Genomic DNA, 22,151 nt, shown 5'->3' with positions numbered 1-22,151 from the left:
CCTTCACCTGAGGTAATGCTTAATTTCCTACCTGGACTGGCAAAAGTGACGTCATTTCTCAGGTAGAATTATGTTATGGATATGTGAAATAGAAATTTTGGATAGGAAGAATGTCATTGTGGATATCTTAAATGACAGTTGTGGATGGGAATTCTAGATATTTTGAAATACGATTTCTACTATGTTACCATGGATATCTTTAATTACAATTAGGACTATAGTAAGAATGCAGTTTTGACTATAGGAGAAACGTGGTTTTGGATATCTAAAACATACTTTACAGATAGGAGGGTGGTTCAATGAAAAGTTAAAACGGCTTGCCATACATTCATTGTCATACATTCATTGTTTGTTTTAAGACAGAATTTACACTATAGCTGTTTATAGCAAAAATACAATGTGGTTACTCATTACATTTTACTATAGACTATTAAACAATCCTTTTTGCTTTAAGTCTGGTATTAAATAGGGCTGGTCTTGAGGGATGAAACTGGCATGCTCAGGCCCATTATAGGGATTTGATCATTTGAAGGATATCTTGTGCCCCAGACTATAGGCTGAGGTGACTGACATATTCATCATAATTTGGTCCATGATTATCTGCGGTTGAGTGGCTCCTAACAATATGACCTTGTACAGCTGTACGAAGTCTCCGCAGTAAGACCATCAATTTATAACATTTTAGTGAATGTGTGCTGTGCATTATATTATCTTAGCTACCACTAATTTAAGTCTAGGCTGAACTCTATCTGCCAGTGCACGGTGACCTAACCTTTTTTTAGGCTACATAGACTGAATTGATTTAAACGCGTTTTATTTCGAAACTCTCTCTCTCTCTCTCCCCCCCCCCCCCCTCCTGTCTCTCTTCATTGTGATTCGTGACTTCGCTCTTTTCTCTCCTCTTTTGAGACTCCCCCTTCACCGTTCCCCGCCTTACCCGATGTTTAAAAAGCCGATCCATGGTGCACAAACTTTCTTTACTCCGGTGATCTGTTTCACCGCTGTTCTGTTGATCGAGGATGGCATTTTTAAAAAGTATTCGGAACGTTAAGAATGAAATAATATTATTCGCTACTCCAATTCTTCTTCTTCCACTGCCCTTGGTGATCGGAACCACGGTATGTAAATTAATGTGCTGATCTTGTCCAAGAGAATGTTAATGTTTCAATATGATAGGCTATAGGCTCTTGCTATTTATTATTATTAAAAGAGGATAACTTCAACACACTTTTTTTTACTTCGAACTCACTAACTTTTCTTTATAGTCTACTACAATATTATATAAGAACTATTAATAAAAAATCTATTTTGAAGAATTTGCAGGCGCAAATGATGTAGTAGGCTAGCGTTGCACTGCTCCTGTTCAGCTGTGCACAGTGTGCAGTGCACCTGTTGATGCTGCGGCCATATCAGCTCTGCAATTATAGCTAAATGCATGGGAACATGACCCGGGGCTTTCAACCTGAAGTCCTGAACCTTCTAGTGTGATTTAAATGTTATGTTCACTGAACTCATTGTTGTTAGCAAGCATGGAGGTTGCTGTCCAGCGTGGGAACACAGAGCAAATCGGCTCTGCACATGTTTCCACAGAATGTTACAAAAACTTACATGTGAATGTAACAGTCATGTTACATGTTATGATAGGCAATGGCATATCCATGCCTCTCACGTCATTGCAGCTCTCTCATGCACAGCAAAAGCTACCATGAAAGGATTACTGCACCTTCACTCAGGAAATGACCCGTTTGTGTGAAATTGTAGGGGTGTCATGTAGGCTAGCCTATGGTCTGCCAGCCTGGCTCTGGCAAGTGTGTAAGAACAGACTATACAACATATAGAAGGACACTGATCTTTAACCCATGATCCTTATCTCAGTCCAACCTGTTATCACTACTCATTAAAATCTATGTGACAATAACAAGATGGCAGTATGCTGCTCTGTGTTTTTGCCACATTTCACACTTTTTAATGACACCTCCACAACAAGAGCAGAAGTAATATAATTGTCTTATATAAGCCTATAGGCTAACTTCTTCATATGACGGAAAATAAAAATAATGTTTTGGTTTTACCTATCTCTCTAAAGCAAAATATGATTGTGTGTGTGTGTGTGTGTGTGTGTGTGTGTGTGTGTGTGTGTGTGTGTGTGCGTGTGTGTGTGTGTGTGTGTGCGTGTGTGTGTGTGTGTGCGTGTGCGTGTGTGTGTGTGTGTGCGTGTGCGTGCGTGCACACACGCACGCACACGTTATTAACAGTTTGCAGAATTACAGTACATTTCAAACTCAATACAAACACTGTTAACTGTAAGTGGACGACCCAATAAAGCATTACACTTGTTTACAAGAGGGTCCACCTTGTTCAATTCATCAAAACATTTAGAGACGTACGAATAGACACTTCTATATAGCCAAAGAACAGAACAGGAATTCATCATAAAGGAGGTAAAAAGGGAAAAGAGACATATAGGCTACCGTGAGGGGGAATAGTGGTGGGGGGATTCAGATTTTACGGGAGCCAGTTACGAATTGCAGCCGTCCGTATAGGTGCCCTTTGAGAGCGGTTTTTAAGGTGTCAAGGGATTCGCATGTCTTAATGACTGTTAGGGCGTTTCACATTTTGGTGGCATAGGAGCTAAATGGATTTAGTCCTTGTTTGTGCAGAATCTGGTTTGCACATGGTTTGTTGCACTTCCTCTGGTGTTGTGGGTGTGGACTTTGTTAACATTAATTAAGGAAGTATTTAGACAGGTACATGGGTATATTGGTGGTGTATCGAATCTTGTGGACCAGACCCATTGCAAGATGCTGTACTTCGTCGACCCTAAGCCATTCCAGCCTGTCAAAGTAGGCATGGGTGGGTTCGGGGGGTGAGGCCATGTAGTAGCCTGACCAGTTTGTCTTGTTGTAAGGGCCTTTGTAACTTTGGTTCACCTGAAATATTTATCTCCTTGTATGTAATTTCCTTTGTGTGGACGTAAATAAATTGTTGTGTGTGTGTGTGTGTGTGTGTGTGTGTGTGTGTGTGTGTGTGTGTGTGTGTGTGTGTGTGTGTGTGTGTGTGACTGTGTGTGTGTGTGTGTGTGCGTGCGTGTGTGTGCATGCCCAAATAGGAGGCAGGATGTGGCTATGTGATCATCCTGATGGCAGTCTACTGGTGCACAGAGGCCTTGCCGCTGGCTGTGACTGCCCTCCTCCCAGCTGTCCTTTTCCCACTGTTTAATATCATGAAGTCCAAAGATGTAAGCAAGTCCTTATGTTATGACACTGACAGAGCAGAATAATTATTCCTTATGTTGTTATTATGGTTGATTTTGCTTATATCCAACCTTTATATTTTACCATCACTTAATAGTATTACTTGTATCATTATGATATTTGGTAGCTTGTAAGAGCTTTCTCTAAGAGCTTACTAGTAAGAGATTTCTCTAGCCTGGCTAAAGCCAGACGTGAATCAGCCGTTGGCAAAAAATAATTGCCTGCCCGGCAGTGTGATTTGACTTGAGTCTGGCTTATTAGCCAGGATAAGATTTCTCCACTTGTCCTGCAGATATTGTTTTGATACAGCTTATCTTGTTATTGGTTCAGTTTGTACCTTTTGCAGCTACAGTATATTGAGTATAACTGTGATCTCTGAACTACTATACCACTGACCTAGACTGTTAATGTACTGATCCCCATGATATCATGTACATAAAGCACAAGCATCATCACCTAGACTATTGTCTTGACTCCTTTTTTGCCTCATCAATTATTGCTGATTGATCCAGAATTTCATGATCAATCAGCTTTTTTACATTGTGAGCTTTAGATGTGAAGTTTCGATGTGCACCTCGTATAACAAGTATACCCCTGCTTGACTCAGTAAAGGGGGTATTTCTGTCATCAATTCATGTGCATATCTTAATTCGGATGTATTGCGGTTTCAGGTGTGTATGCAGTACCTGAAGGACACAAATATGTTGTTTGTGGGAGGGCTGATGGTGGCAGTAGCCGTGGAACACTGGAATCTGCATAAGCGTATCGCGTTGAGGGTGCTTCTCTGTGTTGGCGTACGGCCAGCACTGTGAGTCGATTACCAGCAACACACCGCTGCAATCACAAAAGTCATGTTCATCACATTTGTTTGAGTCCTCTATCATGTTTATCTGTGTCCATTGCCATCATGAAGACTACATAAACTTTCGTTCTTGACTTTGTTTCTCTATTGCACTGTTTACAACCCTTGATAAGGGGAGGTTGTAAACCTGAAGCACTGAGAAAACTGTTGCGCCTTTCTTCGTCCTTTTTTTCTAGGAAGAACTGTACCCCACTGCCTTTTGCCAGGGCGAATCTAGCACTGACGAAGGTCTAGGACCGAAACGTTTGCTTTTTAATTGCACTTTGAGCACAGAGCTCTTTATGAGCATGATAAAATATAAGATTATATTTTTTCTTAAGTCTCAGTCTAAGGAGTTTTACTTCTATTTTTTATACGGTGAGCAAGTCTTTTTCTGTCAAAGTTTCCCTTGAGGTTGTAAACCTTGCATAGTTTCTGATCCCCTAGCCTAGCCAAACATATTAATTAAAGGCAAATGTTTTCCTCTCAGTCTGATGTTAGGTTTCATGGGTGTCACAGCTTTCCTGTCCATGTGGATCAGCAACACGGCTACCACAGCCATGATGGTACCTATTGTCCAGGCCGTTTTGGAGCAGCTCAATAATGAGTTAGACATGCCATCCTCAATCCTCAGTTCAGAACTGGCCCAGCCATCAGAGACTGAGAGCAAACAGCCTGGTCAGACAAGGAAACAAAGTGAGGGACAAGGTAAGCAGTTCATGTTTTGGGTATAACCACCATGTCTCTCCTCTCCGGAGTAATCCTTATGCTTTATTTTTATGCTATAAAGAAAAAAGAGTCCGTGTTGCAGAACTGGTGATTTAATAAACAAAAATAATTCTAAAGAACAAACGTGATCAGCCAGGGTTCTAATTCTGTATCAACTGTCCGTAGCAAACAATCAAAATAATATATATCTTCTTCCTCTGAATAGAGCGACCGCTTTCCTCTACACCAGAACCGAAAGTAAACACAAGCAATCCCATAATACTGCTCGCCGTGTGCTCAGCCCGCCAACCCAGTTAAAGGAACAATCCCCCTGTATATACCATAGTGTTACATGGGTGATCAAGAAACACTGCACTTTACTTAATTTTAAGATTTCTATATAGAAATTGTACCTTGTTCAAGACAAGCGACAAAAATATAAAAACAAACAATCCCCCGTCCTCCAACCATAACACAGGAATGGTACAAAGCTCAGTCATCCCACAAAATAATAGACAAACAATCTAATTAAAGGAGAATTCCATGCTAGAATGCTTTCTTACCTTTCTTTGTAGTTGTTACGTCCCCACCAAAGAGGTCCAGGTGTATTTTTTTCCAAAAACTCCTTATTGGCTATTTCCCCTACCATAAGCCCTCAATGAATTGCATTGCATTGAATGGGAATTTAATGGGGCTATGGGGTGTCCAAAACAATCGAGAAATGACAGAGTTACCGTGTTGCAGCTTTACGTACGTATGTACGACTGGGGGGTTGAGTAGGGAAAGCCAGTCTGAAAAGGTGGGTTTTGAGTGTGCTTTTGATCATGTCAAAGTTGGGGGCAGCTCTGATGTGGGCTGGGAGTGTGTTCCACAATGAGGGGGCGGCCACTGCGAAGGCCCTGTCACCCCAGGTTCTCTTGTTGGACTTGTGGGGCTCCAGTAGGTTGGCAGTGCTTGACCTGAGATAGTGGGTGGGGGCATGGCGTTGTATGAGTTCAGAGAGGTAGAGGGGGGCCTGGTTGTTGAGGGCTTTGTAGGTGGTGGTGAGTAGTTTGAAGTCAATTCTGAATTTGACTGGGAGCCAGTGCAGTTCACGGAGGACAGGTGTGATGTGGTACCTGGATCGGGTTCTGGTGAGCAGGCGGGCAGCAGAGTTTTGCACATACTTGAGAACCTTGGTGGTGCACCGTACAGGAGGCTATTGCAGTAGTCGAGTCTGGATGTGATGAAGGCATGAATGAGTGTCTCAGCGGCAGTGTGTGATAGCATGGGACGGAGGCGGGTGATGTTGCGGAGGTGAAAAAAGGCAGTTTTGGTGATCTGGTTGACATGGGGCTGGAAGGAGAGGGTGGGGTCAAGAATGACACAGAGGTTATGAACTCGGGTGGAAGGGGTGACAGTGGAGCCATCAATAGTGAGGGAGAAATCATGAGAGGACCGCTCTTCTCAGTGAGTGAGTCGGGGCCAATGATGAGAATTTCAGACTTATTCAAGGAGGTCAAGGAGGATGAGGATGTTGAGTGAACCGGTATATCAGCAGATAACAGGAGGTCGTTTGTGACTCTGAGGAGGGCGGTTTTGGTGCTGTGTTTAGTGCGAAAAGCGGATTGATATTGTTCGTAGAGGTGGTTTGTTTCCAGGTATGTAGTGATTTGGCTGACAACTACTCGCTCCAGAATTTTAGACAGGAATGGGAGGTTTGAGATGGGCCGGTAGTTATTGGGGGAGTCAGGGTCGAGACCAGGTTTTTTTAGGATGGGTGTAATAGAGGCAAGTTTTAGGGGGGTGGGTACAAATCCAGAGGAAAGGGAAGAGTTTATTGTTTTTGTGTTGAGTGGGGAGAGAGTGGGGAGGCAGTCCTTGAGGAGGTTGAGGACTTCATGCATGTAATGATGGTTGAAAGCTCAGAGGGTGTGATGTCCACAAATGAGGAGAGTGTGCAGTGGGTATGGAGCCTTGGAGGTCTCGGGTTCCGGTCCGGGGGGAGGTGGCCAGCTGGCTGTGAATAGTGTTGATTTTGTCGTGGAAGAAGGTTAGGAAGTTATTGCATTTTTCGATAGTGAAGGAGTGGGAAATGGTGTCCATGGGTTTGAGTAATTTGTTGATTGTGGAGAAGAGTACTCTGCATGTGTTGTTTGTGTATGTCAGAGTGAACGGTGAGCCCAGTCCTCTTGGAGAGCCTTTCCAGTTGTCTGCCCTTGGACTTGAGGTGGCTGAGTTCATCCGTGAACCAGGGAGCAGTGTGGGTTAATGTAACATGACAGGTTTGAACAGGTGCGAGTTAATCCAGGTATGTAGCGGTTAGGCACCGCTCAAAAATGAAAACACTTCACAATAGTCAGACTCTGAGATTACAATAAGTAGAGTCTAGCCCTCCTTGTCAGGTTCAGTTAAGAGGATTTAGCGAATGGACAGTCCATTTCTAACATTGTACTACATGATATTCTCAGTATGATATAAGATTGTGCAGCCAATGTTTATATGAAGGAGTCTTCTGATTTCCAGTTCAATTCTTGTAAAATCTCTCCCACTTGCCTTTACAGTTGTGGTGACATTCTTAGATACTGCTGTGGAGACTGCCAAGCGTCAGGAGGCAAAAGAGAGAATAAAAATGTGCAAAGGCATGACTCTGTGTGTTTGTTACGCTGCCAGCATCGGAGGCACTGCCACACTCACAGGGACAGGCCCTAATCTGGTGCTCAAGGGCCAGATGAATGAGTAAATATACACAACACCCATTTGTATTGTTTTAATTTGTATTTAATAAAATGGATTACATTTTTTATATCTTCAATCTTATTTATTTTTGTTTTAGACTCTTTCCTCAAAATGGAGATGTCATTAATTTTGCCTCCTGGTTTGGCTTTGCTTTCCCAAACATGATGATCATGCTTACAATGGCTTGGCTCTGGCTACAGTTTGCCTTCATGGGATTCAAGTGAGTTTGATGAAGATGGCAATGCATTTAATGTAGACGAGAGATGCATTAACTTACATTTCAAGTTCAAATTCACCTTCAACCTCAAGATCCTTTCTCCTAATCTCTCTCGCCCTCCACTTCAGCTTTAAAAAGACATGGGGATGTGGCTCGATAAAGACGGAGAAGGAGATTGCTGCCTATAATGTGATCCGCGAGCAGCACCGTCAGCTAGGGTCGATGTCCTTTGGGGAGCTGAGTGTCCTCGGTCTCTTCGTAATGCTGGTGGTGCTGTGGTTCACCAGAGACCCTGGCTTTGTTCCTGGCTGGGCAACTGACATCTTCAACTCCAAAGCAGAGTTTGTATACATAACTCATTTATTTTCTCATGTTCACTCACTCAGTGTACTGTACACTTCACCCTATGTATACTGTAGCTCAATGCAACAATAGCCAGCTAATCAAATAGTATGACAGGTTTGGAGGAGAGTTTTATAATTTTAATTGGATTTTTTCTTGTTTCTTGTTCCTAGATATGTATCCGATGCTACAGTGGCAGTATTCATTGCTGTCCTTCTCTTTGTTTTGCCTTCTAAAGCTCCTCGTTGCTGTACTTGGGGAACTCGAGGCTTTGACACGGGTGAGCCATCGTTCTGGAACACAGACAATAATATAGTATTATGCAGCTGCGGTCATGATGATAGTATCTCAGCATGGAATATTTTTTATCTTCAGCCCCACAGCAAAACAATGGCCCCACTCCAACTCTGCTCACCTGGAAAGTGGCCCAGAAGAAGTTACCATGGAACATAGTACTCCTTCTCGGAGGAGGCTTCGCCCTGGCAAAAGGCAGTGAGGTACAGTACAATAATAAGTTCAGGAGTGGCTGCCAATTCTATACGTTCTATATGTTGATTATAGCTTTATGAATATAGACTATACAAAGTGTCCTTAACAGCATGTTGTTTATGTTTATACATGTCTCTTTAGGAATCAGGGCTGTCAAAGTGGTTGGGAGATCAAATGACCCCGCTTCAAAGCATCCCTCCCTGGGCAATTGCTATCATTCTCTGCCTGCTGATTGCTACCTTCACTGAATGCACCAGTAATGTGGCCACTGCCACTCTCTTCCTGCCTGTCCTGGCATCCATGGTAAGGAGGCAAAAAAAAGAGAATCCAATGCCATCGTACAGCTAGAAACATGTTCTTACAGCCCAGGAGAGTGAGGAGACACACATTTTCTTTCTGGCTCTAGTACTCCCTGGTGTTCTTTTGAATTAAATTCCCCAATTGGAGTCCAGCATTGAAACTACTCCCAGCCAAAGCCGGCCTACATTCCCTTGTTTGGTTGCCCCTCTAGTTAGCGATTTGGACTGAATAAGAGTCCCCTTCAATGGGCCCCTCCTCCCATTAGCCCTTTGCCACACACATATAGGTTGAGCTCAGTTTCTTGTGCTGGTGCCCATAGCTACTGAAGAATGGTATTACTGTGGTCAGTAGTCAAGCACTTCGGAGAACACCAGAGCTGGACTGAGCCAGAATGTGACAACTGGGGTATTCTGAGAAATATTTATTGTATGTGTGTGTGTGTGCGTGTGTGTAATGGGTGAATGTAATGCACAACCTATGTAAAGTACTTTCATGTGGCATTGCTGCAAATTGAGACTTCATCATTCAACATTTTTAATGAGTTAGACAACCCAGGGTGCTGCCATGGTAAAGTGATAGACGGCAGTATTGGCTAAATAAGACTCCTTTTGAAGGCTGAGGTATTTTGAGTTCAGGCTTTGTTGACCAAAATGACTGTTCCACTGTGATCTGCTGCACTGTGGAATATGTAATGTTCCACAGTGTAAAGCATTTGGTCCAGTATGCCATTATCGCTGCTCGCTTTCATGAGTCAGCAGCACCGAAACATACAAAAATTGCATCTTAATTACACCCACCTAATGAAGGTTTTCTCTCAGCACAGATTGTGCTGAATTTTTTTTTCCAGTGTGAGTTATGAGTCAGTGATTACAGTGCATAAAAAGTAACCAGCTGGGGGAGTGGAGATTGAAGAATGTTGTAATCAAATGTTCTCTAACAACAGTCTAAGACCAGTCAAACTGTCTGTGTTTATTCCAGTCCCAGTCCATTGGAATCAATCCTCTGTATATCATGGTGCCCTGTACACTGAGTGCTTCATTTGCCTTCATGTTGCCTGTTGCCACGCCCCCAAATGCCATTGTCTTCTCCTATGGATACCTTAAGGTTGCTGATATGGTGAGTTTGCTTTGTATCTTCAGTAAATTATAGTATGATCATAGTTGTTTCTGTTTTGTAGTTGTCATCAGAATGTGATAATAGAGGCATGAGATGATTGTATACATTTGCTTGCTATGATGTTGTGAAACTGGTTACAGTATGTCATTGCGCATCATTCCTATCACTCAGGCCAAGGCAGGAATAGTCATGAACATCATCGGCATCCTTTGCATCTCACTGGCCATCAACACCTGGGGCAGAGCAATGTTTCACCTTGACACCTTCCCCACATGGGCCAATGTCACTGGGGTGTGAGCCTGGTTGAGACTTGGCCATTGGAAATGTCCCAAGCACACAAGTCCTCCTCATCCACAGCCTCCAAACAAAGACCTCTGCCCTGGCCAGACAGACAGCACAGAATAATGTGGCTGTGCTTGGGTGTTTGGGGGATAAAAGCCTAGGCTAGAATAAGCCTGGGTTTTATTTAATTGATACTTGAGTCTTGCTTGTGAGAAAAAGTGGTGGTGAATGTGAGAGGGACTGGGAGACAGTACAACGCGAGCTACTTAGTTTAACCTCTAGTCTAGCCCATAACCTCTAACCTCTAGTCTACCCCATACTCAAAGTTCATCTAACTCTCTGAGAGAGTACAAATGGTTCAATTTGTACCCTCTCAGAGTTACATGAATTCATTTTTCTATACGATTATAGGCTGATCAATTGTCCATAATAAATAACAAGACAGATTTGACATTCAGATGAAATATTCAGATCGTCTTACATACCCTCCATTGTCTTCCCTTTGCAATTATTTCCATGCAAGAGGACATACAGGCTACCTGAAAGTTTCCTAGTAACAAAATACCATTAATAATTCATTACTTACAGTATATGCCATTAGTTATTATGTCTTAAGAAGAAAATAGCTTGCTGCTATTTTATTCCAAATGTTATTTTCATCTAATCTTAATCTATTTTTGCCTATTATGACATGGCCAGAATAGGGACGCTGGGGTTCGTACAAAGCTAAGATTCAATATTACAAAGTCTTTTGGTCAGGTCAAATATACGAGAATATAGGCACAAAAGGAAAATGTAATCATGTAGTTTAAAATACATGTCAAAGTGTCATGTATAATGTAGGTTAATTATGTCAAGATGTGAATGGGGAAAACTGTTTTTCAAACATCCTTATAACCTTGACGTTGACTTACACTAGAATACATTATGTTTAGTTAATTCCAACATCACTTGAACTGGTTTATGGTGGTATCATAACTACAGAAGCATGAGACCCTTGTGAAAATTATAGAAACATTGAATTATTCTTTAGGTCAGCATGTGTTGATATTTTTGGATTGTCTAACTTAACTGTAATATAATGTAGTTGAAAACAGAATTTATTTAAGAGTCAGTATAGTTATAGTAGTATATTTTCAGTTGCATCATGAATGCACATGTGAATGAAAATTGAAGAAAGTAATAAATACAATCTTCTGGCTGCTTATATGTGGTATGAACTTGTTCTCAGCATTGAATATGAATTATCTGGTTTAACAAACTGTGATAAACTAATCGTTTTTAGCAAATACAAGAGACAAATAAAATACTTTTTTTCAGCATTTTCACATTTAGTGTGCTGTCTGCCTATATCTAAACACTGCAGCGGTTCGTGGTACCGCCTACATACAGGTATTTTGGATACGTTTCAGATGCAATGTCAAATTTCTGGTTGTACTTGCTAAAGAATAAATCTGTAAGGATATTTCCAAGCTCTAAGAGTCCGACCCACATCAAGCCTTTTTTTGAGAACATGGTGAATATAAAACACACCCACTGTAACCGACTATTGCAGGGGGAAAAAAATAATTTATGGTTAGCACTGGATCATTCTAAAAGAAAGAGCAACTCACATTCCCTGTCCTGCGTGACTTAAAGTCACTGCTGAGTATGATGCCAGAGTCATTGAAAGTTCCCTTTTAAAATGTTGTATTGGTTCAAGCCATGCACGTATTTCTTCAAACTATTCTGTCCATGTAAAAATGATGTGTTCATTTCAAGTCACCTTTTCATACATTATAATAGGTCTCTAATCATTTGTGGTCCACCACATGCACATCATGCGTTGATAAAGGCAGGTGAAAAACACAATAGTGGTACTATATTATCAGCGTCTCATGTAGGCTATTATAAAGTCAAAGAGTCGAAAACAAAGAGACCAAACTTGGTTCAACCATGTAAGTATTTCTCCAAGCTCCATGCTGTCCACTTAAATGATTGTAATGTTTTCATTTCAAGTCACCCTTTCATACATATAATAGATCTTAAACCATTTGTGGTCAGGATGAGTCAATAAAGGCAGATGAAAAACACAATAGTGGTTAAGTGTATTGGTGGTGTCCTGTATCTTGAAGAGTCAAAAACCAAGAGAGCAAACTTTGATCACTTGTCATATCATGTCTCAACTTGATTGTTGACGGTCCACTGCATTTTGAAAGTGCATTTGTTTTCCTCTGAGTCTATCTGGAATAATCCCATAAACAGAGTGTGTAAAACCAGTGTAATCCTTAACTGAATGGCCACACCTAGGTAAAGTAAGAGCTTTGTGATTGTCACTTTACTTTGAACACAAGGGTTAGTATTAAACAACTCAAAATATGTGTATACACCACCACCATGACAGTACTGGCTCAAACACAATGAAGTCCATTTATAGACTTCATAGCACAAGCTAACAATGGATAATTGGATAATCTTTCTAGAACCATAATGATAACATCTTTCACAGACAAGACAAGAATCAGACATAGTTGGGTTATAAAACATTGTATGCCAATACTATAGCTGTAAAATTATATTTAATTGTAATGTTGAAAAGGTAGGCTAAACATTCTGTTTAAAAATAGTAAGGAGTGAGAGAAAGATCTGACCTTGTCCTTAGAGTTACATGGGACAATTAAAATGTGCTTAAAGAGTAGTTAACAAGTAGCTGGGTGTATAATACAGTGCAGATCACTATGATCTTAGCTCTCATATGGGGAAAGGTTTATGTAATTACAGTGCCTTTCTCTCCCACTTTGCTGCCTCTCAGCCACCCAATCATTATCCAATTAAAATATGTCCCCGTGTATTGCAGCCTCCATTATTCGCAGGGACGGATTAACCCCACGAGGGCCCCTGGGCGGGTAATGTTTTGGGGGGCCCCTATAGCGCGTGTGCGCATCATCTTTTTTATCTAAATCTAACACAATTATTTAAGAGTTCGTTGTTCCTGTGACTTTGCTGACCACCCAAAATGTTCAAATTAAATACATTGACATTGACTTGTGACTTTGTGGCATTTTAGTACTTGATTCAAGAGTATAGTATAGTAACAAATAATACTGTAGACAAGAGCTTACATTTGGTCATGGACGCATGGGTCTGCAGTGGAGAGCTGTGTGAGTGAACTGTGTGTGGACTAAGTGTGAGTGTTTGTAGGGGAGCACACCTGAGCTGACAATGGCAATCAGCCCAGAGTGCTGATGGCAGACACTTGTGGGTGATGGGTGCAGTGGTGGTGTGGAAGGGGAGTTGTGAAGGGTCGTGTCCACCAGAGGCTGCCATTTGGATTGTCTGGGGAAATTCTCAACAACAATCAACGGCCAACACTGTCTGATACAATTACCTCTTCCTCACACTCAAAGGATTGTGTGAAATTTGTTTCAGTTAGCAACTTGAGTCTACAATTAGGTATACTACTAGACATTCTTATCTCTCTAGCCAATGCTAAAACAGAATAAGGCCTTTCTTTGACCCTCTCTAGGTCAGTTGTACTAGTAACCACAGAGACTTGGCATGACAAAGCATTCCTTGTAAACTTAAATGATCACCAAAGTCATCAAATCTATTTTATTCAACTTGCAATATTGCTATATTGTGCATAACGTGTGTATGTTTTGTTTTATTTATGTTATAGCGCAATTATTTGTCAGCATGAAAACCTTCCCCTGCAGCTCAACAGTTAGAGAGTGAATGAAGTGGTTAAGGAAAGATAAGATATACCTTTATGGATGCATGGAGATAAATGCTGGTGTCAGCATTATAACAGCAGTAAGAGAGAAATACAGGAAAGGGAGTACCAGAAGTACCTTCTCTGCATTTACAGCCTCACCCAGCTGATAGCCTTTCTAGAGGAGTTAACATAATGTAGTCAATAAATATAAATGTAATATTAATTTAATAACTATTATGTGTAGTAACAGTTAATAACAATAATATGATGAATATACATATATCACTAATGAATATATGAATGTTGACAGATCTGAGGCACTGATATGTCCTTTTGGGTTTATGTGAGAAGGCTATATTAAACTGCTTTTAATAACAGACTGTGAATGATCTACCGGTACAATCTATGTTATCTGGAGAAAAAATTGAATGTTCCACACACCATATTATATGTTGTCTCCCCGTCCTCTCTTTATCCAAGCTTTCTCAAGTTGCCAAACAGACAGACAACGTTGTCCGTTTGGTTGAAATGAAGAGGACGGGGAGCAAACATACAGAGCCCCTGCTTAGGTGACATAGGGAAGAAATACAATTTATGTTGTGACCTCACCATATTGCAGACATTCAATTTTTTCTTCAGAAAGGAGACGGTTTCAATGGGTTATTCTGTTAATAGCCCGTTTTTAAACACTCAAAAGAACACTTTCATGCTGATAAAAAGCATTGTGTTAAAGTGACATATTTACTGTCAGATAATTGTTCATTAGTTTGAAGTCATAGTTTGACAGAAATGTGATTTTACACAACCTCAGAATGTATTAAATGATTGTAATGGTAGGTTAAACTACTTGACTTTGCTCAATCTTACATCCTTGTGTGTAGTACACATAAGAGTAAATGGCTCCATCTTCTGGTATAATGTAGAAGGGGGGGGGAAATAATTTCAGTCCATTGAGATGCTTTGTACTAGTCATACTCATTAGATGTTTCTAGCATCACTGTGAGATTAATATTAATAAAACCAAACAGTCACCAACATAATTATTCATGCTTTTATTTCACACCTCGACTATGTTCCAGTATTAAAACCAGCTCAGTGGCCTTGTGGCTGGAGTATCCATGAGATTGGAAGGTTGGTGTTAAATGCCCTGCCAGTCATACCCATAGAGCGTAAAGGGGGTCATACCAAAGAGCATAAATACTGAACAGGACACCGGAGCAATGGGACCCTGACATCACCACAATGGCTCCTCCAAACATCAGAAAGCATTCAAAATGCTAACTCTTTAGAGATCACTTAATTTGTGAATGCAGCATTTTGGTGTGTTGAATATTTGGATCTCCCTTTATTTCTTAAAGAAAATAACATGACTACATATGAATCAAACGCACTGACCTGCCAAACACACAAGAAAAGATGAAAGTTTCAAGACATCAACTCAATCTTTTAAATCATATTTTTAATGTGAATTCTTTGCGATAGCAAAACATGCCATGGTAGCCAAAACTTTTAATTAGTACAATCGAACAAAGTACAAAAAGTGCCTATCGATTGAATTCCAAATAAGTTGTTGCTCTCCATAAAACAGCATACAGTACAAACAAAACAAAAAGAGCCACAAAAACAATATTAATGGAAATCCTGCAGAATTAATTTAAGCCTCCCTGACAGTAGAATAGTAATTGCTTGGTACAATCAACTTGTTTTGTGAAAACCCTCAAAACAATTAAAAAAACAAAACACAAGTGTATGGGGTATGGAAACAACTGAGAATGTGTTTAGTCGACCTCCTCAATGGTAGGGCCAGATGATCCTCCTCCTCCTGGGGCAGCACCAGCCCCTGGGAAGCCGCCTGGCATTCCACCTGGCATTCCCCCTGGCATTCCACCAGCACTCTGGTACAGGTTAGTAATGATGGGATTGCACACCTTCTCCAACTCCTTCTGCTGATGCTCAAACTCATCTTTTTCTGCAGACTAAGAACAGGGGGGGATGCATTTAAACCTTAATTTTATACCAGATGACCTAGAACTGTCAGTACATTTGACACAAATTAAGAATTGAGTTCAAATCTAGCAATTGATCTAGATAAAACATACCTGATTGTGATCCAACCAACTGATGACCTCAGTACACTTGTCGAGGATCTTCTTTTTATCCTCATCACTGATCTTGCCCTGCAACTTCTCATCCTCCACAGTGGACTTTAAGTTGAAGGCGTAAGCCTCCAGGCCATTCTTTGCAGAAACCTTGTCTCTCTGCACGTCATCCTCAGCTTTGTACTTATCAGCTTCCTGGACCATGCGTTCAATGTCCTCCTTGCTTAAGCGACCTGGAGAGGAGCAACACAAAAGGAGCGGATTTGTTAGAATGTTGATAAGAAGGGCATGGTAGAATGCATTTAGAATGCATGCAGTTCTTAAGTGTACCTTTGTCGTTGGTGATGGTGATCTTATTCTCCTTGCCAGTGCTCTTATCAGCAGCAGAGACGTTCATGATGCCATTGGCATCAATGTCAAATGTCACCTCGATCTGCGGAACACCTCGTGGGGCTGGGGGGATTCCAACCAGCTCAAACTTCCCCAAAAGGTTGTTGTCTTTAGTCATCGCCCTTTCACCCTCATATACCTGAGGACAAAATTGGAAATTCATAGTCCACAATCAAATTGTTTTAGGCATATCGGGCCAATGTTACGTTTTCATTCGATGGTTATTCGCATACATAATCACAATGTACTGAAGACAATTTAATTCACTAGATTTAGGTTATGTCTGGTTTGGTGCAGTTTGAAGCAATGGCACACCTGCGGCACACAAAGTTCACCTAACTTTGCTACTACAGGGAAAACATGCACACACAGTATGATACCCTTTGTTTTCTCTTTTTTGCACTTTATTCTATCCCTTCGTTTGCTGTCATCTATGCTGCTGCATTGTCTGAAGGAAGCCAAACTAAAATAAGTTTTACCCAATATAGGTACATATTGGTAGGTACACAAGATCCAACACAAAAGTCGCCCCACGGATCCAACAATAAAGTACAACCTTGAACGCAGGTGCCCCTGCATGGCCCTTGGGGGACACACTTGGCCCCTGGTGTTAACAATTGTTACAGCAGACCATGGAACAGTTGTGCAAAGATTGTAACCCGTGTACAAAACGGTGCACCTCACAAGTCCGGAGGTTACACTTGTGATGACGACCCACCGCCCACCAATTAGGTACATTTTAATATATTTAATATAGGATATACTGTGTGACCACCTCCATTCAATACCTGAATGAGCACACCAGGCTGGTTGTCTGAATAGGTGGTGAAGGTCTGAGTCTGCTTGGTAGGGATGGTGGTGTTCCTCTTGATGAGTGCCGTCATGACTCCTCCAGCAGTCTCGATTCCCAATGACAGAGGGGTGACATCTAGGAGCAACAGGTCTTGCACATTCTCTGACTTGTCTCCAGACAAAATGGCGGCCTGTACAGCTGCAAAACATTTTACAATTGAAATCCTCTGCTATATAGATATTAAGATTGTTTCTTAGTACAGGTTAAATTATACACAATATAAAATAAATAAAGTAAATGTCATAGTCTGAGCCATACCTGCACCATAGGCAACTGCTTCATCTGGGTTAATGCTCTTATTAAGTTCCTTCCCATTGAAGAAGTCCTGCAGCAGCTTCTGGATCTTGGGGATACGAATGGAGCCTCCCACCAGAACAATCTCATGGATCTGGGCCTTGTCCATCTTTGCATCACGGAGAGACTTCTCCACAGGGTCCAAGGTGCCACGGAACAGGTCAGCATTAAGCTCCTCAAAACGGGCCCTGGTGATGGAGGTGTAGAAGTCGACGCCCTCGTACAGAGAGTCGATCTCAATACTGGCCTGTGTACTGGACGACAAGGTACGCTTTGCCCTTTCACAGGCTGTTCGCAGACGACGCACAGCCCTCTTGTTGTCACTGATGTCTTTCTTGTACTTGCGCTTGAACTCTGCGATGAAGTGGTTAACCATGCGGTTGTCAAAGTCTTCTCCTCCCAAGTGCGTGTCCCCTGCTGTGGCCTTGACCTCAAAGATGCCATCTTCGATGGTCAGGATGGAGACATCAAATGTTCCGCCACCAAGGTCAAAGATAAGAACATTTTTTTCAACTCCCACCTGCAAGGGAAACATTGAAAATAAAATAAATCATACAAAGTGAAATGTATTGGACCATAAAGGGCTTCATAAGTTGGACAGGTTGATGAGTCTTGAACATGCTACTACAAAAAGCACATCATGAAACATTTTGCAGCACTGTACCTTTTTGTCCAGCCCATAAGCAATAGCAGCTGCTGTTGGCTCGTTGATGATGCGGAGGACATTGAGTCCAGAAATGGTCCCTGCATCTTTAGTAGCCTGACGCTGAGAGTCATTGAAGTAGGCAGGCACTGTTACCACAGCGTTGGACACCGTCTGTGGAGGAACAGAAATATCAAATTAATGTTGAATATGAACAATGATGGTTCGCAACATAATATGAAGTCACATTTTGCCTTTATTTACCCAGTTTGAAACATAACATGTGAGCTGACTGCATGCAAATCATGCAGGGTTTTTTTAGATCAAAAATATAAGGTAAATCTTTAAATAGGACATATTAGGATATTTGCTTTTAAACATGATTACCTGATTAATAAAATTGTATTTTGATTAGTTTCTGATCATTTCCTTGTTTCACCCTTACAGTGGTTTTGTGCATCTTTTTATTTAATTACCTTGCCAAGGTATGCTTCAGCGATTTCCTTCATTTTGACCAGCACCATGGAAGAGATCTCCTCTGGGTAGAAAGCCTTGGTCTCTCCCTTGAACTCCACCTGTACTTTGGGGCGTGTAGAATCATCGACTACTGTAAATGGCCAGTGTTTCATGTCTGACTGGACAACAGCGTCGTCAAACCGCCGTCCAATTAGACGCTTTGCATCTGAGGAGTAAAAAGGAAAAGGAAAACTTTAACAATTTCCACACATCTTCAACCATAGACATATATAAAGGCTAGATGGCTCATGGCGGAGTCTCTGACGTAGTTCAACCGGCGGCCATCTTGCTTCGGGGCCAGAATGTTCTATGGCAGCTCAAACAAAAATAGTAATAACTCGCTCAAATCTTGATGGATTTACAAACGAGTTGGTTTAATACAAACGTTATCAACGTGGCTATGATTCAGGATGCTTATCTGCTTAATTTTATATTTTATAAAAACGTCATATAAAAGCATACAAGTATGTGGACGTCTGACGTTTATAACAAACCAAACGGGTTGAAAATTAAGCAAGTTATGGTTATTTAAAAAGTATATGCCCATAGACACAATGTTATGCTGTCCCTCGGTAAGATGGCCCCCACACTTCATGAGGAACGAAGATTGCGCGGCAGACAGAAAGCTTTGCCTTCTGGCTCAGCTCTTCACTAATGCCCCTCACTCTGCACTTCACTAATGGCATACTTACCAAATACTGTATTGGTGGGATTCATGGCCACTTGATTTTTGGCTGCATCCCCAATCAGCCTCTCTGTGTCTGTGAATGCAACATAGCTGGGTGTGGTCCTGTTGCCCTGGTCATTGGCGATGATCTCCACCTTGCCATGCTGAAACACCCCTACACAGGAGTAGGTGGTGCCCAGGTCAATGCCAACTGCTGGTCCCTTTGACATGGTTCCTATACTGTTGGGGAAAAAAGTCGTTTAGGATTGCCAAGTTGTGTCCACTTTACAAAAGTCAATTGTACAAATTCATGATTTCAATTGGAATAGTGTAGAATTTCTTACACAAGAGATGCATATGATTCTACAATTACTTTGTGGGCTTTGTTGTAAATGGGTTTAAAATTGTCCGATGAGCACCTGTTTCCAACACTTTATTCTGACAAGCTTCACAACTGTCTCATTATTATGGCAACGGCAGTTTAGCGTTACCACAACAGTACATCGGTTTAGTGTTACTGCAACAGTAGGCTACAGCGGTTTAGTGTTACTAGCTACAGTTAGCCCCGAGGTGACAAAGGCAGCCACCCACATACTGTAGTAGGTTACTCAACCATCCATGAGGGATGTAAGGATTCTAGAACATCAAGACATTGTATTTTCATTCTAAACTGGTTACAATTTAGAATAATTGAATACGATGCTGTTCATTATATCAACGGATTATTACAATGCTACATTAGCAGATGATGAGCTACAGGGGACGGGGAGGAAGTCCTTATTTGGTTGAGAAAATGCTGGAACATTCTGCTCAGCTAGTGCTCAACGCATCATCGAGACACGAGAGTGACACACATTTCTAAATTGAAGACGTAGATGTAAAATGACAACCTCCGACCTCGACGATTTTACTCAGTAAAACAATCTACTAAAAACAGACCAGTTTGGAATTTCACCCTCCGAGGTTCCAACGGAGCCTGGCCTAAATTAAAATGCTGGCCTAAAATACTTCAGATTTGCATTATCAGATTGCACTTCATTGCTATAACAGGCCTAATCCATCCGCATTCCGCAGTATTTACAGGCAACGTGAGTAATGAAAAACGAACTAGGCTAAATTTACAATACATCAGGTTTGGCAACTCGTTCATATTGGTCTTGGAGACAAGATAACGTAAAAACAAGTAACTTACGGTTATACCGGATCGACGTGTGGATTTTGGAAGTGTTCTTTATGGTGATGAAGATCTGTTAAACCGGCGGTTTTGACGCAGGCAGCTTGAGCTCAGCTTCCTGTGAAAAACTGAAAATCCCTCTCCGGTTCCGAATAGATATCTATTATCTGGGCGGATGGCTCCGCCTCCTCCTCTCACGAAACTGCTCTGGAATGTTCTGGATCAAGCCAGTGTTGCCAGATTGTTCGAGGCTGCAGCTGGTTGCCCCTCAGATTGTGTGAGATAAATAAGCAACTATGTCTATGAAAATTATAGTCTCTCGAGACAGAAAATTCAAAGGAAAAGAGGGCGCTGTTTCGCCTTTATTTGCCGATAGGTTCTCAGATTGACGGAAACAAGCCCAAAATAATCGAGCCCTTCGCACTTTACCTTAGCATGTACTACGCAGAGTGTAGATGTAGCCTGCTACATCTTATAACTCTATGGCCAATGGCCTAGTAGGGGTCAGCAACCTTTTTGACATGAAGTGCCTTGTTTTTATTTTCTTGATAGTCAGTGTGCCATGTCAACATTATGTTGTTTATTGTTTATTGTTTATAAGGATCCCCATTAGCTTTTGCCTTGACAAAAGCTAGTCTTCCTGGGGTCGGACACAGACAAACATTTAACATAGGCAATACTTACAATTGTTTACAAACACTAACTCAAAATAAAACATAGTAAAATAAAATAAAAACATAGGAGAAATAAAAAACAAATAATTATGACACCACATAAAAAATAAAAACAGTTAGATTGATTGTCCAGACGGCAGATCACACTCACAGTTCAGTTTGAATGAATGTACAATTATGTACAGGATACATGATGTGCATGCATTTGAGAGAGCTTAATTTTATTTTATTTTAAAAAGAAAAATCCTCTCTCTCACTGTCTCACACTTATGCCAGTGTGCCAGTAGTCCACCCTTCACTGTGCCACCCGTGCCTATAAGGTTGCCTATACCCCTGGCCTACACAATGCATGTATTCAAGCCAAGGCTTCAAATAGCCTATAGACTATTTGAAAATAGCTGATCTACACGCAACCTGCCTTGCACTAAGAATTTGGGGTTTATTTCATTTTAAGACCTATTGCAATGATTTTTATTTTGTGAAGAATCTGACTGAATCTGATATTTAAAACGTTATTATTTGACCAATGAGCAAGAGTGTGCGCAGTGCACGTCTTCTGTGTGGTGGGCGTGCATTCCATGCAACTGCACTTTGGCTCCCACGTCAATATTTAACACTTAAGTTAAACATTGTACGGTCATCATTGCCATTTGCCAGCTTCGCCAGCTATAGGTAGCAGTTATGGAAATTATGGAGAATCCTACAGTAAATGGGATTGACAGTTCATCTGTCAAATCAAGTATTTGTGGAGGTTGTTTGAGACAAATTCGTCAAAAGATTCCTGTTGGTGCCAAGACAGAATTAATTGAACTTGCAAAATTGGCCTTTCCAGCGGTAAGTAGAATAGACAGAAAACGACTTATTATTATTACCGCTCGGT

At 41.3% G+C, this 22,151-nt stretch overlaps 2 protein-coding genes across 2 annotated transcripts; one reads left to right on the top strand and one right to left on the bottom strand.

The window, feature by feature from the left end:
- The first annotated feature begins 988 nt into the window (after nucleotides 1-988).
- slc13a5b (solute carrier family 13 member 5b) lies at nucleotides 989-11,561 on the top strand. Its single transcript, XM_080772583.1, has 12 exons — nucleotides 989-1,118; nucleotides 3,110-3,238; nucleotides 3,926-4,062; nucleotides 4,586-4,803; nucleotides 7,347-7,521; nucleotides 7,619-7,741; nucleotides 7,867-8,079; nucleotides 8,254-8,360; nucleotides 8,456-8,577; nucleotides 8,711-8,872; nucleotides 9,848-9,985; nucleotides 10,157-11,561. The coding sequence occupies exons 1-12, from the start codon at nucleotides 1,020-1,022 to the stop codon at nucleotides 10,280-10,282; spliced, it is 1,749 nt and encodes a 582-aa protein (XP_080628709.1). The 5' UTR covers nucleotides 989-1,019; the 3' UTR covers nucleotides 10,283-11,561.
- Nucleotides 11,562-15,399: 3,838 nt separating this feature from the next.
- Nucleotides 15,400-20,768, bottom strand: LOC308321442 (heat shock cognate 70 kDa protein-like). The gene is made up of 9 exons (XM_080772327.1): nucleotides 20,616-20,768; nucleotides 19,449-19,663; nucleotides 18,717-18,922; nucleotides 18,262-18,414; nucleotides 17,562-18,117; nucleotides 17,239-17,441; nucleotides 16,391-16,589; nucleotides 16,061-16,293; nucleotides 15,400-15,937 (listed from the first exon to the last, which is right to left on the bottom strand). The coding sequence occupies exons 2-9, from the start codon at nucleotides 19,651-19,653 to the stop codon at nucleotides 15,740-15,742; spliced, it is 1,953 nt and encodes a 650-aa protein (XP_080628453.1). The 5' UTR covers nucleotides 19,654-19,663; nucleotides 20,616-20,768; the 3' UTR covers nucleotides 15,400-15,739.
- Between the last annotated feature and the right edge of the window lie 1,383 nt (nucleotides 20,769-22,151).

The sequence above is a fragment of the Protomyctophum bolini genome (genome assembly GCF_963924005.1).
Source record: "Protomyctophum bolini genome assembly, chromosome: 9".
NCBI classification, from domain to species: Eukaryota; Metazoa; Chordata; class Actinopteri; order Myctophiformes; family Myctophidae; genus Protomyctophum; species Protomyctophum bolini.
This window is presented reverse-complemented; position numbering and strand designations above follow the sequence as displayed.

Excerpts from the sequence above, each read along its gene's own strand:
- LOC308321442 (XM_080772327.1), bottom strand. The coding sequence starts at position 19,653 with ATGTCAAAGGGACCAGCAGTTGGCATTGACCTGGGCACCACCTACTCC. Across the intron at positions 18,923-19,448 it reads TCCCACCAATACAGTATTTG|ATGCAAAGCGTCTAATTGGA; the intron begins GTAAGTATGCCA and ends TTTACTCCTCAG. Across the intron at positions 16,590-17,238 it reads AGCCTGGTGTGCTCATTCAG|GTATATGAGGGTGAAAGGGC; the intron begins GTATTGAATGGA and ends TTTTGTCCTCAG.
- slc13a5b (XM_080772583.1), top strand. The coding sequence starts at position 1,020 with ATGGCATTTTTAAAAAGTATTCGGAACGTTAAGAATGAAATAATATTA. Across the intron at positions 8,361-8,455 it reads AACTCGAGGCTTTGACACGG|CCCCACAGCAAAACAATGGC; the intron begins GTGAGCCATCGT and ends TTTTATCTTCAG. Across the intron at positions 8,873-9,847 it reads TGCCTGTCCTGGCATCCATG|TCCCAGTCCATTGGAATCAA; the intron begins GTAAGGAGGCAA and ends TGTTTATTCCAG.